Source organism: Amblyomma mixtum, chromosome 2, assembly GCF_055824585.1.
Source record: "Amblyomma mixtum isolate Tamu chromosome 2, ASM5582458v1, whole genome shotgun sequence".
In the NCBI taxonomy this organism is placed as follows: Eukaryota; Metazoa; Arthropoda; class Arachnida; order Ixodida; family Ixodidae; genus Amblyomma; species Amblyomma mixtum.
In genome coordinates, this window is record NC_143013.1 from 34,808,236 (window position 1) to 34,821,844 (window position 13,609).

Below are 13,609 nucleotides of genomic sequence, written 5' to 3' on the forward strand. Positions count from 1 at the left end.
AAATAAATAAAGTAAATACAGAAATAGCAGAAATAAATAAAGTCGTGACCCGTTAATACGACCGTCATTAAACGTTACTCTTGCATCTGCTAACCGTACTTTCGGAATCACGAAACACAGACTAAAGCAAGCGCCTTCACATCTAAAGAAACTCGCGTACATCACGTTAATCAGGCCTAAAATTGAGTATGCATGTGCCATCTGGGACCCGAGCCAAGACTACATTATACGTAACATTGAATCCCTGCAAAGCCGTGCTGCTCGCTTCATTTTTTCAGATTATTCTCCGTACTCCAGTGTTTCATCTTTAAAAATTCGTGCCGAACTGCATCCGCTATCACTACGACGGAAACACGCCCGCTTATCTCTCTTTCACAAACTTTATCATCTTGATCGTTTGCGCGACGACTTCTTTCAGTCACCCCCTGTCATTTTTCCTCGCCGTGATCATCCCTGCAAAGTCAAACTCCCAGCATGCCACTCGGCCCATTACGCACAATCATTCATCCCCAAAACCATAGCTGACTGGAATAACCTACCATCAGATATTGCCACTGAAGTTAACACCGATCAATTTCATCAAAGGCTGTGGACTCATATCAGAATTTGACGTCTCTGTGCGTTTTTGTGGTTAGCTGTTTTTTTTTTTCAGGACTAATTTAATACCTGTGCATCTTGTTCGATATCGTATTGTAGTTTTTTCTTTTTGTGTTATCCTTGAACCCCCGGTGTTTCAATTTTCACACTTTTATCTTATCTTTATTCGAACTTTAATCCATTTCTAATATTGGTGTTTGCGTATTTTGTGGTTTTCTTGCTATGTTTGCTGAAATTGTTTATTCTTACTATTTTGTTTCTCGCATATTCTTATTAGTGTGTTTCGTGTCCCCCCCCCCTATGTAATACCCTCTTGCAGAGGGCCTTTAGGGTATTTGAATAAATAAATAAATAAATTATTATGGAACACTCGAATTAAGGACAATTTTTATGGGGAACAAACTTTTTCAATGCATTCGCCCCTTTTTGGAAACTAGCTGTCCGGACAATGGACAGGGAGAAAATTTACGGAGCTCATTTGGACGCATGTGTTTTGCCCCGTGAATATGGACAGCGATGAGAACAAAATCCTGAGTGCCTCCTACAGATGTTCCGCGTATTGTATTTTGAGTCCAGAAGACCATCGAAAGGCAGTGCAAAAGTGCACATCCCGTAGTAGTGGCCTTTTTTGTGTGTTGTCTCATGCTTTATAGTGACAAGATACTCAGGTCAACGCGCCTTGCCATTTCCGACATTGCTTGAATGGTTTAGAAATATGTTCTTTGTGCATTGCGTTGAAAGCTCAATACAGCAGCTGTCAGCCGAGTGACTACAGAGTTTTTGGGATGTGAACAGTCGCACTACAGGTGCCATCACACGTCTCATGAACCGCTTCAAACGTGCCTTTAATGATAATGGAGATCAGAATAATTCACCGGGAGCTTCCAAGATTGCCAATTTTTACTTCACTGCTCGCCGCTATTCACAGAGGCAGTCCGTAGTCATAAAACTTTTTTTTTTCGGAATATTTGTTTTTTTTCTTCATGATCTGTTATTACAGACGACTCTCTTTATGGACACTTTTGCTCGGGAATCAAGGTGTTCATATTAACGAGGCATGACTGAAGAGCTCTGTGTTTTCCTTTCTCGCTATCGCCCCTATATGTACTGCCGCATGTTTTAAACGAAGTCATGCATGCCGCAACATGTAGTTTTAGCTGTGGCATGCCCCGTCATACTTCTAATTCACGCATAGTTTTTCTAACTAAAGTAATTTCAAATTCAGATTTCTTTGTAATCGAATGCGAACAGCAACCGAAAATCTCTGCTGCCTACTTCTGTTCATTTTTCCGCACATTAGTTTTACGCCAGCTCTCTACAGGAAATTTTAGCAGTAGTCGATAGATGCAAGCAGCAATCTCCTAGCTGCAGAACTTGGCCACGCTATCTTAACGCAGTCATGAAAATCAAACAAGCTTGTGGTGCGCTGTTGATGCTGGCATAGTAGCCTCAGGCCATCTAATCTAGTGGCGCACTGAAAAAATTTGACCCTCGGGAGCCCAATATTGTTTAACCGATCGAGTAGGCCGAAGTTTTGTGCAAGTATTGCGAACCAACGTTGTATATGCCGCAGGTCACATTTGCCTTAGGCACTGATTCCTATTGGTATTTTTTTTTTCGCTTATGGCGAATTGCGACAGCAGGGTACCCAGCATAAGTAGCACCCACCCCCTCACGCCCTACCCCATACGTGGTACCTGCTTGTACTTCCTCTCTTTTTACTCTCTTTCTACTCCCCCACCCCCTCACGCCCTACCCCATACGTGGTACCTGCTTGTACTTCCTCTCTTTTTACTCTCTTTCTACTCCCCCGCCCCCTCACGCCCTACCCCGTACGTGGTACCTGCTTGTACTTCCTCTCTTTTAACTCTCTTTCTACTCCCCCACCCCCTCACGCCCTACCCCGTACGTGGTACTTGCTTGTACTTCCTCTCTTTTAACTCCCTTTCAACTCATTTCCCTTCCATTTTCACTTCTTCTTCACTCCCCTTTTCACATCTTCCCCCACGCAGTGGGTCAGGTGTGCACCCAGATTGAGACGGTTACCTAATCTCGCCCTTCTAGAAAAACCTAACCTAACATTTCCCTCGCTGATAACCCCGTCCCCCCCTCATCTCAGAGCTATCACGCGCGTACAGTAAGACACCCCAGGTAGTTTTCGTGCGCCGCCGGCTTACCTGCGACCGACGTAACTTGCGGCGCGCAGGAAGGAGGGCAGCAGTTGCTGACTACGTCACCGGAGGGGGAGAGGGAAAGAAAAAGAGAGGACGCGTGTTTTATATTCTGTAGGGGTCCGATTCGTGCAGCGGCAACTGAAATGCATCTGCCAGAGGCAACAAGCGGAGCAAGCCCCCGATGCCCTGACAAGAACGCCTCACCACGAGTATGATCGACGTCCCTTTTCGATCATTACGTATGAAAACCCTCGTGTAAAGGCGTTTTTCCTGATTTAGGAGCTGATGGGACTCTAGAAACGTTTGTTTTGTTTGTTTTTTTTTCTTCCGAAATCTTTGCAGTGAGACAGTGCTGCTTAGTCACCGCACTGCGACATCCCGATTCTGCAATTTAAAATTAATAGGTTTTTCATCAGATATATATTTACGCTGTTTATTTTGTTATAACTTATCATTGTCCCATTCTCAATTGATTTTGCATCAGGTTTTTATGAGGTTATTCTCACATTTGCAATCATGATTGATTGATTGATTTATGGGGTTTAATAGCCCAAAGCGACTAAGGCTATGAGAGACGCCGTAGTGGAGGGCTCCGGAAATTTCGACCACCTGGGGTTCTTTAACGTGCACTGACATCGCACAGTACACGGGCCTCTAGAATTTCTCCTCCAAAGAAATTCAATTGCCGCGGCCAGAACCGTACCCGCGTCTTCCGGGTAAGCAGCCGAGCAACATCACCCCTAAGCCACCGCGGTGGCACATTTGTAATCAGTTTAATTTGTCTAAGCGTGGCAGAAAGGTTAGCAGGACGAAATGATTTTCATGAAACCTGTATTCGCATTCTCGGTTTTGTCTTGGTTTTTAATTGACGTTGTTTCAACAAGATGCCAACAGAACAAAACGGCTTGCTTCTCTTTTGTCCTTTTATACTGACGCGACTGAATAGGCAAAAAAGAAACAAACAACTAGAGCAGATCAACCAACAACAGGCTCCTTTGAGCACAGGCGAACCGCGCCGTAACCGCCATTAACTATTCACGTATCGTGCCCTGCACCTGATTTGTTTAGAAGATGTTACCACGTCTCACTCTCAGCGCACGTTCGCATAAATTTCACAACGTGTGCAGGGCGTCACGTAAGCCTTCACAGCACAGCGGCAGCCAGCCTCATGTGAGCGATAACAAGCATAGAGTGAGAGCTGGTATAATCAGCGCCACCAATTAGCGCATTGGTGACGATGTGAGTATTGTGAAGTTATGTCCTTTCACTTCGGCCAAAGTATACACCCGCTAAATAAGCAGGCACCGAAACAGGAGGCTGGGAAAAACGATCCTCCGGCAACGCACCCACGTCCGTTCCGTGGTGGAGTACAAACTTGCGGTCGTCTAATTAATACGCGTTCAGAGCACGGGTGGTAGCTACAAAAAAGAGATCCGAGCAGAACTGCTCTGGCAAGACTTTCCACCGCAGCCAGAGTTTGTCACGGGCATCTTTCTCGGTCGGGCCCACTGACAGGCTCGAGTCAGGGCAGCGTGGTCCCGAGCCCAATACGAGCACGTCTTATCACCGCGCGCTACAGCAATTACGACGACTGCCTCCGAATTCCCCGGAACATAAAATGGGTGCACAGAACACGGCAATTGCCCCGCAGCGTACCGAGCATGAGCAGATACGAGCAGCCATAGAGAGCGGAGACGACCACGGGGCGAATGTGGGAGCGAGGGAGAGAGAGACCACAGCTAGTATGTGACTACCTCATTCCGCCTGGGTACAGCGCACACAGGGGAACGAGGGAGTCGACGGTGCAAGCGCCGCTGACTCGCAGTTGAAAGGTTTATCGCGAGAGCGGGAGATGTGCTACGCCTCAAAGCAGAATGAACATAGAAGCGAAGTCGTTGGGCTTTCCATCTTGTTACGCTTACTGCGTCCATCACCGAGCTACTGCCGCCAACGAGGCAGTAGCGGGAGCGAGTCGCCCCGCTCTCGTGGTTTCTGCATCGATCGGTCGTTCACGGCAGCCGCCGGCAGGCTCTTCCGCGTTGGACGCCGGTCTTCTTTCCTCCTCGTTGGTTCTGGTGTTGTTCGTTACGCCGACTTATCGACAGGAGATACACGGGGGGAGTCAGGGCACAGAGAGAGTAAATAAAAACAAGGTTGGGAGCAGCAAGCACTGGGCCATCCGGGTTCTCTAACCGGGACCGACATGCCTCTCGGCTGCCACTCTGCGGGCTAGCTCCGAGACCAACACGCACCGTGCTTTGGTCTGTCTGTATCTCCGACGCACGCTGTGCTTTTGTGCATCAGTGCGTGTGACGGGGAGGTGAAGCCTAAATGTGTTACAGTGGAGCCAAGGAATGCACATGTTCCCACTGAGCTTGGAATTTCCGGGAGCGCCTCTATATGTGTGTGTGCGCGGGGAGAGATTGGGGGGAGTGGGGGGGGGGGGGGGGGGGGGGGGGGGTGAGGCGTGTGCGGTGGAATATAAGCAGCGACCGAGTGAAAAAGTTCGAGTGTTATGTGAACATCGACGCTAACACCGGCGCAGAGTACATATATACTACCGGTTTGTGTATGTTCAACTCTCCTGTGCTATATTTATTTCTTTTTTGTTCACTGTCTCGTGCACATGTTGCGCATGCGCCGAATTCTCGGTTCTTGTTTGTTTAATAGCCCGCAGAATAAAAAATAACTGTTGCGGGACAGCGTGGGTTGTGCGCATTCTTCGTCCTCTGTCCTTCTTCGTGTTTTGTGAATCCTTCAGCCTAGGTCACGTGATAGCTTGTGTCGTCATGACAACCTGCCTACAATGGCTGATTCAAACACCTCTTAAATGCGTAGTAACCAAATCCTCGGGGGGACCAGAAGTAAATATATATGGCTACGTAATATTATGCACACCAAGGGACGTTGCTCAAAACCCGGGGGGCAGGCTGCCACCTGCTCATTATGGTAGGTGGGCCAAATGTAAGAAAAACAAGAAGGAGATACTGCTTTTTCAGTGAACACAGGCTTGACTGCTATAGCACTGAATAGATTAAACGGTCCTCTAGCGCACTCCCTATTAAAGCAGGGTATGGAAGCCAAGGGCTAGATCTCGAATAAATATAAAGATTGCTATATTTCTGCCAACGGAAGCACACTGCCACTTCAGATCATAGTAACTTGAGGCATTCAGCAATGGAAGGAGACCTGTAATCGTGCCATAAGAGGTGTCGAAGTTGGCAGTTAGAGGAGACTGAAACCTCGGCTAAGAGCTCAGTATCTTCAACAGCTTTGACATGTTTTGAAGTGGGAATCTATTGCCGTTTCCAACTGAGAGTATTCCGTAATTTTAGTTTAAAAACCTATCCCAGGGCTAGGGCCGCACACCCTGCCCATATTGGGGTGTGTGCTAGAGGACCTGTTGCTCTCTTTTTACTACCAAATGTAGTTATTCGTGTTTGGAGTTTAGGGTGACCACAGCTAGCGCAGGGCAGGGTTAGTAGAAAATCAGTGATAGAATCCTTAGACTTTCCGTGGACGTAGCTATAGAGATGATGATGATGATGCCTGGCCAGGCAAATTTTCTTCAAGCTTTCCACTAACACGCACACATACTCATTCAGCAAACAGCTTCTCTTCCTCCTTTCTTCTTTCCCCTTTGCCTGGCGTCCCTTTTTATGCAGGTAACCATCGATAGCAGCGAGGCCGGCGAAATGTGGACGCTCGGCAACCATTTCGGCCTATTGATCCCCTCACGGTTGAATGTCCGCGTCGTCTTTCTTTTAGACCCGGTGACGACGGCGTGCGCACAGATAAGGAACGGCTGCGCGCCGTTGGTTGCCCTGCTGTAGCGAGAGGAAGGTATAGCGTCCGTTACTTTTTTACTCGGTGCCCACGGGGACACTGACTCGAACGGCTTTTCGGCTGAGCGAGGGCTTTGTATTGCGGCAAGACTCGGCTAGCGGCAGCAATCGATGGAGGAAGGGACGCTGCGTTTAACTGAGCGGATCCTGCGAGCAAGAATGTCGCCCAGAACGCACGGTATCATACGATAAGGCGGGGTAACATTAGCACCAGGAATAAAAAAGGATGAACAGCACAGCTTTCGTTCGCAAATGCAGGCTTTTGAGAAACGAATTTTAGCTTTTCCACCAGTTGGACTCCAGACGCGTAAAGATCCCACTGCAGAGCGACCGAAGGTATCTACTGATCAACGCTGCCTTAGAAATACGAAGTCCACGGAAGTTTAGTAAATATGTTCGTTTTTTAACAGAACTGAAAAAAAATATTGAGAACGTTTTTTTTTTATTCACGTGGTCATAAAAGGAGGCGTTCGTACCTCATAGCAGCGCCAGCTACTGCTTTTCACATAATGTAAAAAACCACCCGTGAGCTGGTGACAAAAAGTTCAACAAAACACAGCTACAACACACACAGTTCCCGGTAAAGAACACAATGCGCACGCCAGAAATGATAACGTGGAGGAGTAAATATCCTATATGCAGTAATATGTTCTAATCGTCGTAAACGGTACAGAATCCAAACATACAATAAATCAAAGAGAAGCAATGAGTAACAGTTACTATAAGAGCATTATGTATCAGACACATGAGAGTAATACATAAAAATGATTGTCAGAGAACCCGTAATCTTGTGACTGTGGTTAGATAGCCAGATCAGCCCCTGAATGCCTGTGCGATGAAAACTGTATGCTTGTATGTACTCTACTGCGATGTGTTCGCAATGACGTAAACCCGTCTGAAAAAATGGGCGATTCTTAAAGAATGCACGCCCTGCCTCTTTAGGACAGCAGCGATGAGCTCTGATAGTAATGACCCCTTGCTAGAGAGCAAGAGCTCTGCCAACCTCTGTGCAATGCACCTTGTATAGCATGACGTTCTTAACTGTTGCCGCTCGTACCTTCGAATAAATTACCGAGCAGAAGGTCATATTTTCCTGATGCCGCAAGGCACTGAGCAGACGACAAGCGGGCACGCATTTAATTATGCCTAAGCAAATCTTCGCCAATCATCGCCATCATCACAGTCATAATGAGACGATTTGAGTTCAGTGCTGGACTGATGCATCTACCGGAGGCGACCTTCACCGATTCCTGGTTTTGCGGCGGAGGGAGTCACGTCACTGCAGCGAATTCGCAAAGCTCCTTACGTCATCCGATTCCCACTTTCCGCCAATTAGTAAGTATTCCTTCCCTCGGTATTAATACCGACATCCGAAAATACCAGCCCAGGGTTTTCGAATTTTGGGGACTATGTGTTCTCGCCATGGCAATTTTCTGTTTATGATTATAATTTCAGCTAATTAAGTAATTTTAGAAACGAATATCGGAAAGGAATAGAAGATGCCAACGCTACCGCCAGCGGGGATAAATAATCATATATATATATATATATATATATGTGTGTGTATATATATTTAAGCAAACAAGAGAAGGGGAATGAGGGGCTCGTTATAAACATGAGAGACGCCAACAGCCACAGAAACCAAGGAGCACAGGGGATTTTTTTTTAATTAATTTATTTTTTTGTGGTGTTGATCAAGTAAGAATATTACTGAATATGTTTCCGCTTAAAGTTAATTGATTAGAAAAGCAGAAGAAAACTGCTTTTCTAATCAATTAGCTTTGAGCGGAAACATATTCAGTAATATTCTTACTTGATCAACACCACAGAAAAATAAATTAATAAAAAAAAAATCCCCTGTGCTCCTTGGTTTCTGTGGCTGTTGGCTTCTCTCACACATATATATATATATATATATATATATATATATATATATATATATATATGAGAGAAGCCAACAGCCACAGAAACCAAGGAGCACAGGGGATTTTTTTCGGGCTATATATATATATATATAGCCCGAAAACAGTGTACGTCTAAAACGACGCGCTTATGGCAAACTGCGTTTATAAAACGTGCTGTCTATCCTAAGCTGTGACATGCAATGTGAAATAAATTTCGTGGAAGAAATTATCTTCGCAAGTATATGTCAGTGTAATCCCACGCGGTATGCAATCGAAGACAAAGGCCGCCCAGAAAGAGACAGCCACCTGTGGCGCTTAAATAAACGATCGGCGATGTTAGCGCAACTATAAGGTAAAGAAGTTACAGTGAGCGCAAGATTACATCCTCGAAGGGTTTAGCGCAATTATTTGACACAAAGTATTTGCTTGCTGCTAAGCAGTGTATGTATGGGCTTAAAGAAAATTGACAGCGCAAAGTACCAGGAAGGGCAACAGACAGGAACACAGGCAAGACTTGCAACTTCATGGTTCTCTAACCAGCCCAAACCATTCTCATTACTAAAGCCCTAACCAAACACGAAGGGGAACAGACAACAAAATGAGACCATGACAGATATGACGCACTTCAATCTGTTCGCGCCAGCCTGCTTTCTCTATGTGTTTTTAGCGTTGCAGTGAGTGATGTGCCAATTAGCGGAAGTTGAAACTTTGTTCAAATGAATAGCCTGGAATAAAATTTTTGCTAGTTAAGGTCCTAATGAAACGGACAAAACAGCAGCAGCAACTCTTTCACAACTGCAGTGCACGGTAAATCACTCAACGGGTGTTCTCGCTGGCTATATTGAGCAACATGAGATGCAGACAGATAAATTGTATCGAAAATGCTTCGTTTGTCTGCGACCAGGCATTTACCTCTTCCAGGAAACATGAGCTTCGGTTTGAAGAGCCCACTGTAAAAAACTGGGCACAAAATTTTAACGCACTCTGAGAAATCAAAATCTCTGAAAGGATACCTCTTTAAGTGCTTCCAAAGTGTTCCCTTCTTTTTCTGTTGTCTCCGAACACGAAAATTGCTTTTAAGGATCTGGTGCCTCAATTTTTAAGCTCGCTTATCAGAAATCGTTGAGGACGCACTGTTGTAAGAAGTAAAAAATATACAGAAAAATAAACAAAACGCGCGTTAGTTACCGGTAGGCAGGCGCAAACAACGTCGAAGAGGAAGCTTAGATGGCCGGCCACACGACGGGAGGAGCTGGCTGACCGTCGAGAGAACCAGCCAAGTTCGATCGTCCGTGTGTGTGTTGCAATCGAAAATGGCCGTTGTCGAAAGCGCGATGCCACGTAGGGAACATTTCCCTTCCGCTGTTCCTCTGGCATGGTCGAATCGATCGATTTGTTCGTCGCCAGCCGCCGGGTCTCCCTAATCGGAAGCCTCGGACGTGCTTCTCGGCTTATGCTATACGGTGCCGAGTCTTATCCCGTTGGTCCAGCGCCGATAGTGGCCTCCGCGGAATTCTATGGGGCACAGCGTCCGTTACAGCGCACCCTCCCTTCTCCGCAGATAAGGCCTTTTCTTCTGCGACGTGACGTTCTCGTTCTCGGTTACAGCTCCGTTCGTGTTCCTCGTCTGGGCGCTGCGCTCTCTCTCGTAAGATTGCATTGCTCCCGCGGGAACGCTGGCCTACTCGCGTGATCGCTCGCGCAATCTCTCTCTCTCACACACACACGCACGCGCACGCGCACACGCACACGCGCACGCGCACGCGCACAGCGCACTCACTCACTCACTCACTCACTCACTCATTCACTCACTCACTCACTCATTCACTCACTCACTCACTCACTCACTCAATCAATCAATCAATCAATCAATCAATCAATCAATCAATCAATCAATCAATCAATATTTTGTTGAATGCTTGCAGTTGATGACTGATAGTTTACACTGACACTGCAACAATGTTCTTTTGCTTATCCAGGTTTGCTAACATACCTGTAGTGCTCGACTACCTTCGAGGACCTTCGAGTACCATTATTTGCTTACATAGAGCTCGAGTACCTTCGAGTACCATAAGACATCAAGCACAAACATGATAAAAGAACACATGCGTGGCGGCATCCCAAAGGATAAAATAAAACATTTTGTTAACATACCAATCGGCCACAGAGGCAGAAGAGGCAGCCATCGAGCATGCTCTCATTTCTACATCTGCCACAAAAATTATGTCTGATTCCAAATCTGCCATTTTAAATTATGCCAAGGGCTACATACCCAGCACCGCTGCGCGTTTACTACGCTTCTGGCAACCCCGGCGCCCCATAACCTTCATCTGGACGCCAGCACGTGCTGGCCTCCCTGGCAACGAGGAGGCTCATTCCCTAGCCCGAGGTCTCACATTCCGGGCCGGAGTCGAGCCCCCTCTACGAGCCTCGTAGCGCCTGGTCTCCTTCCGTGATATTCTCTCGTACTACCGAGACAAGCGAAGGGAATACGTACCCCCAGCCCCATCCTTCACCGTAGCGCAGGCTGCACATTGGCGACAACTACAAACTTGGACGGCTCCGTACCCCTAACATGTGCATGCCCGATACCCAGACCAATTCCCGTCATCATGCAAACTTTGCGGCAAACCAGGAGACTTGTTACACCCCTTTCCTCATCCCCCATCACCGTCCGTGGCGGAGGGTTACTGGGAGTCTCATCTGACCAGCTCGTCCGCTCAAGACCATCGCCGGATCATCTCCAGTCGCTCACCGAAGGATTGCGCTCCAGGGGCTATCCTTCGCGTTGTAAGGGTGCCTCCGCACAATGAGGGGGCATCCAAGTGCCATGTAGGGGGCTTCGCCCCCACTATTTACATCATTGGCAATACAGGCAACAACCGTTTTCACCGCCACCACCAGTCACCGACGCCTTTTTATGATGTTTGGTATTCGGACACAGTCACGATGGCGACTCATCCTGAACTCTTAATATGCATCATGGCAGTGCTCGTGAAATAAAAACAAACAATTGAAAAAGAAGAAAAATTGAAGCCGGACCCAATCCTGGCCATTTTCCCACCGCCGGTATACGCCATCACTTCAGAAGCAACAATAGCAACAACTGCAGCCTTCGCGAGCTAACCTCCGCTGAAAAAAAAATGCCAATCGCTTCTTAGAATTACTATTTAAGTCCATGTTCGTGGGCGTAGTTTTATTCAATCGGGCTAGGCTTTAAACTAAAGGAAATCACATTTGTCTATACTTGGCTATTCAAGACAGAAATGTCACACTCAGAGAGTCATCGATGCCTCGATCATCCTCGTCAGACAAAATGATAAGCGCTTTGTAAGCAAGCCTGGTGCAGAAAACATTTGCTTAGCTGCAGATTTCGCTCTATTATGTTGCCAAAAGGAAAAGATAACAAAAACGGTCAGTAAAAACAACAGGGTTCACAAAAACAAGTGAAATCTGATGTACTTCTCTTAACAGTACAAAGACCTTTACGAGAGAATGAGAAGAGTAGATAAAATGCCCACCGGCAAAAGTAGGTCCAAAAGTGCATAATGCCATAAGGAACAGGCGCGGAGAGAACTAAGAGGAGCACCAGGATTGGCCTTTTCTCCCACCCAGCTATGCCAACAGCGGAAATTAGGAAGCCCAACGTGTGCCCTCGGGACCGTATCAACGACACTGCCGCTAACTGACGCATCGCCGTTTCCAATTTCTTTCGGCGTGGTCGAATGAATGGCAAGTACGCAAGCGTGAATGGGCTTGAGCAGCGTGGCCCGTTCATAGTACTTCCGGTCGTGCTGCCGGTACAAGTTCGTTCATCTCACTTTGAATAGGTCACCGACGTCGGAGAACAATATCCCAGCAGCCAGTGACTGCGGGTTTGCCCTTCTTTTCACGAGAAACCTTACCGACGAATGTCGCACGGATTCCAAGAAGGGCAGTTTCGCACATAGGACTACACCCAGCCACCGTGGGAAACCCAAACCGATGGCGCTGTGAAACGAACAGAGATAGGGTGTCTTCATGCGCAGTGGTATGGAGGCTCCCTGGGGTAGGGCGCAGCAGCGAGATTCACGAGCGAGGCAGACGTCAGCATTCTGCTGCCGCCGCCGTCGCCGACGCGTGTACACAAGCGACGTCTTGTTTGCCGATCCCATCAGCCGAGAGGAGGCGCTAGCAGCAGCAGGGACGGGGCTGGCATCGTCGGCGAAATGCGATGCGCTAAGCCAAGCCAGGACAGCTTGAACGCCATCTGTTCCTGTTCTTCGTTCTTTGAGGCTGTTTGCTTTGTCTTCTTCCTTTTGGAGGAACTGCTCTGATTCCAGCGCGCCACCCGTGTTCGCTCACCCGTTCCAGCGGAACCTTCTTATTTCGCTGGTTGTCTTGCTGCTTGCGTGTTAGGGCACTACTGGCGCCATGGATAGCTGCCGAGGTGGAAGGGGAATGAGTGGAGGGTTGCCGTAACTCTCGGAAAGGCGAAGCCGGCGGCGCTTAATCAGTGGCTGCGGGGATGATTGGTTTTGCGATGCGCGACGACCAGGAAGGGGGAGAGGGGAATGGGTTTGTGTTTGCCCTCATTTCTGCTCGCATGGCGTTTCTTTTCTGTTTGTCTCTCTCTGGACGGAACCGCGCTGAACTGGCTTTCAAAGAAAAAATATTGTTGAGAATATGTTAGTAGCTACGCATTTTATTTGCGGAATTCTTGTACTGTTGGCCAGGAACACGAAAATGAGTGGTCGAGCTTAACGCCACATTTCTGTATTTTTTTTTTACACAGCGCAAGCTGTTAGAGCACCGTTGCAGGAGAAAATGGCACCCGGTCATTCATCAGCGATAAATGAGAACTTCCTCCTCCGCTGTTGGAAGAAAGAGGTGAGGAGGGCAGCAAACATGAGACGGGCTCTCACTTCCTATCACCAAATGCCGCACTGGGGTTATATACGACGCAGCCCGCGTAGCTGGGTTAAAGTTACTGGAATTCTGAAAGTACACTTCTTCTGTAATTCATCCAAAAATGAAAATGTCGTCTGTGATAAAATTCGTTCATTGGCTGGAGAGAAGTGACGTAACTTCCGGTACAGGCGTCAACAGC

General features: G+C 47.3%; 1 protein-coding gene across 5 annotated transcripts in view; it reads right to left on the reverse strand.

Moving 5' to 3' along the window:
• LOC149358957 (cubilin-like) overlaps positions 1 to 13,609 on the reverse strand; it is a 250,411-nt gene that overhangs the window by 80,152 nt on the left and 156,650 nt on the right. For 2 of the 5 annotated variants that reach the window (XM_089571128.1, XM_089571127.1), the window contains exon 2: positions 2,775 to 2,825. The exons of the other annotated variants lie outside the window; for them this stretch is intronic. In XM_089571128.1, the coding sequence (XP_089427254.1) occupies positions 2,775 to 2,825 (51 nt within the window). The remainder of the gene's footprint in view (positions 1 to 2,774; positions 2,826 to 13,609) is intronic. 5 annotated transcript variants of the gene reach the window in all.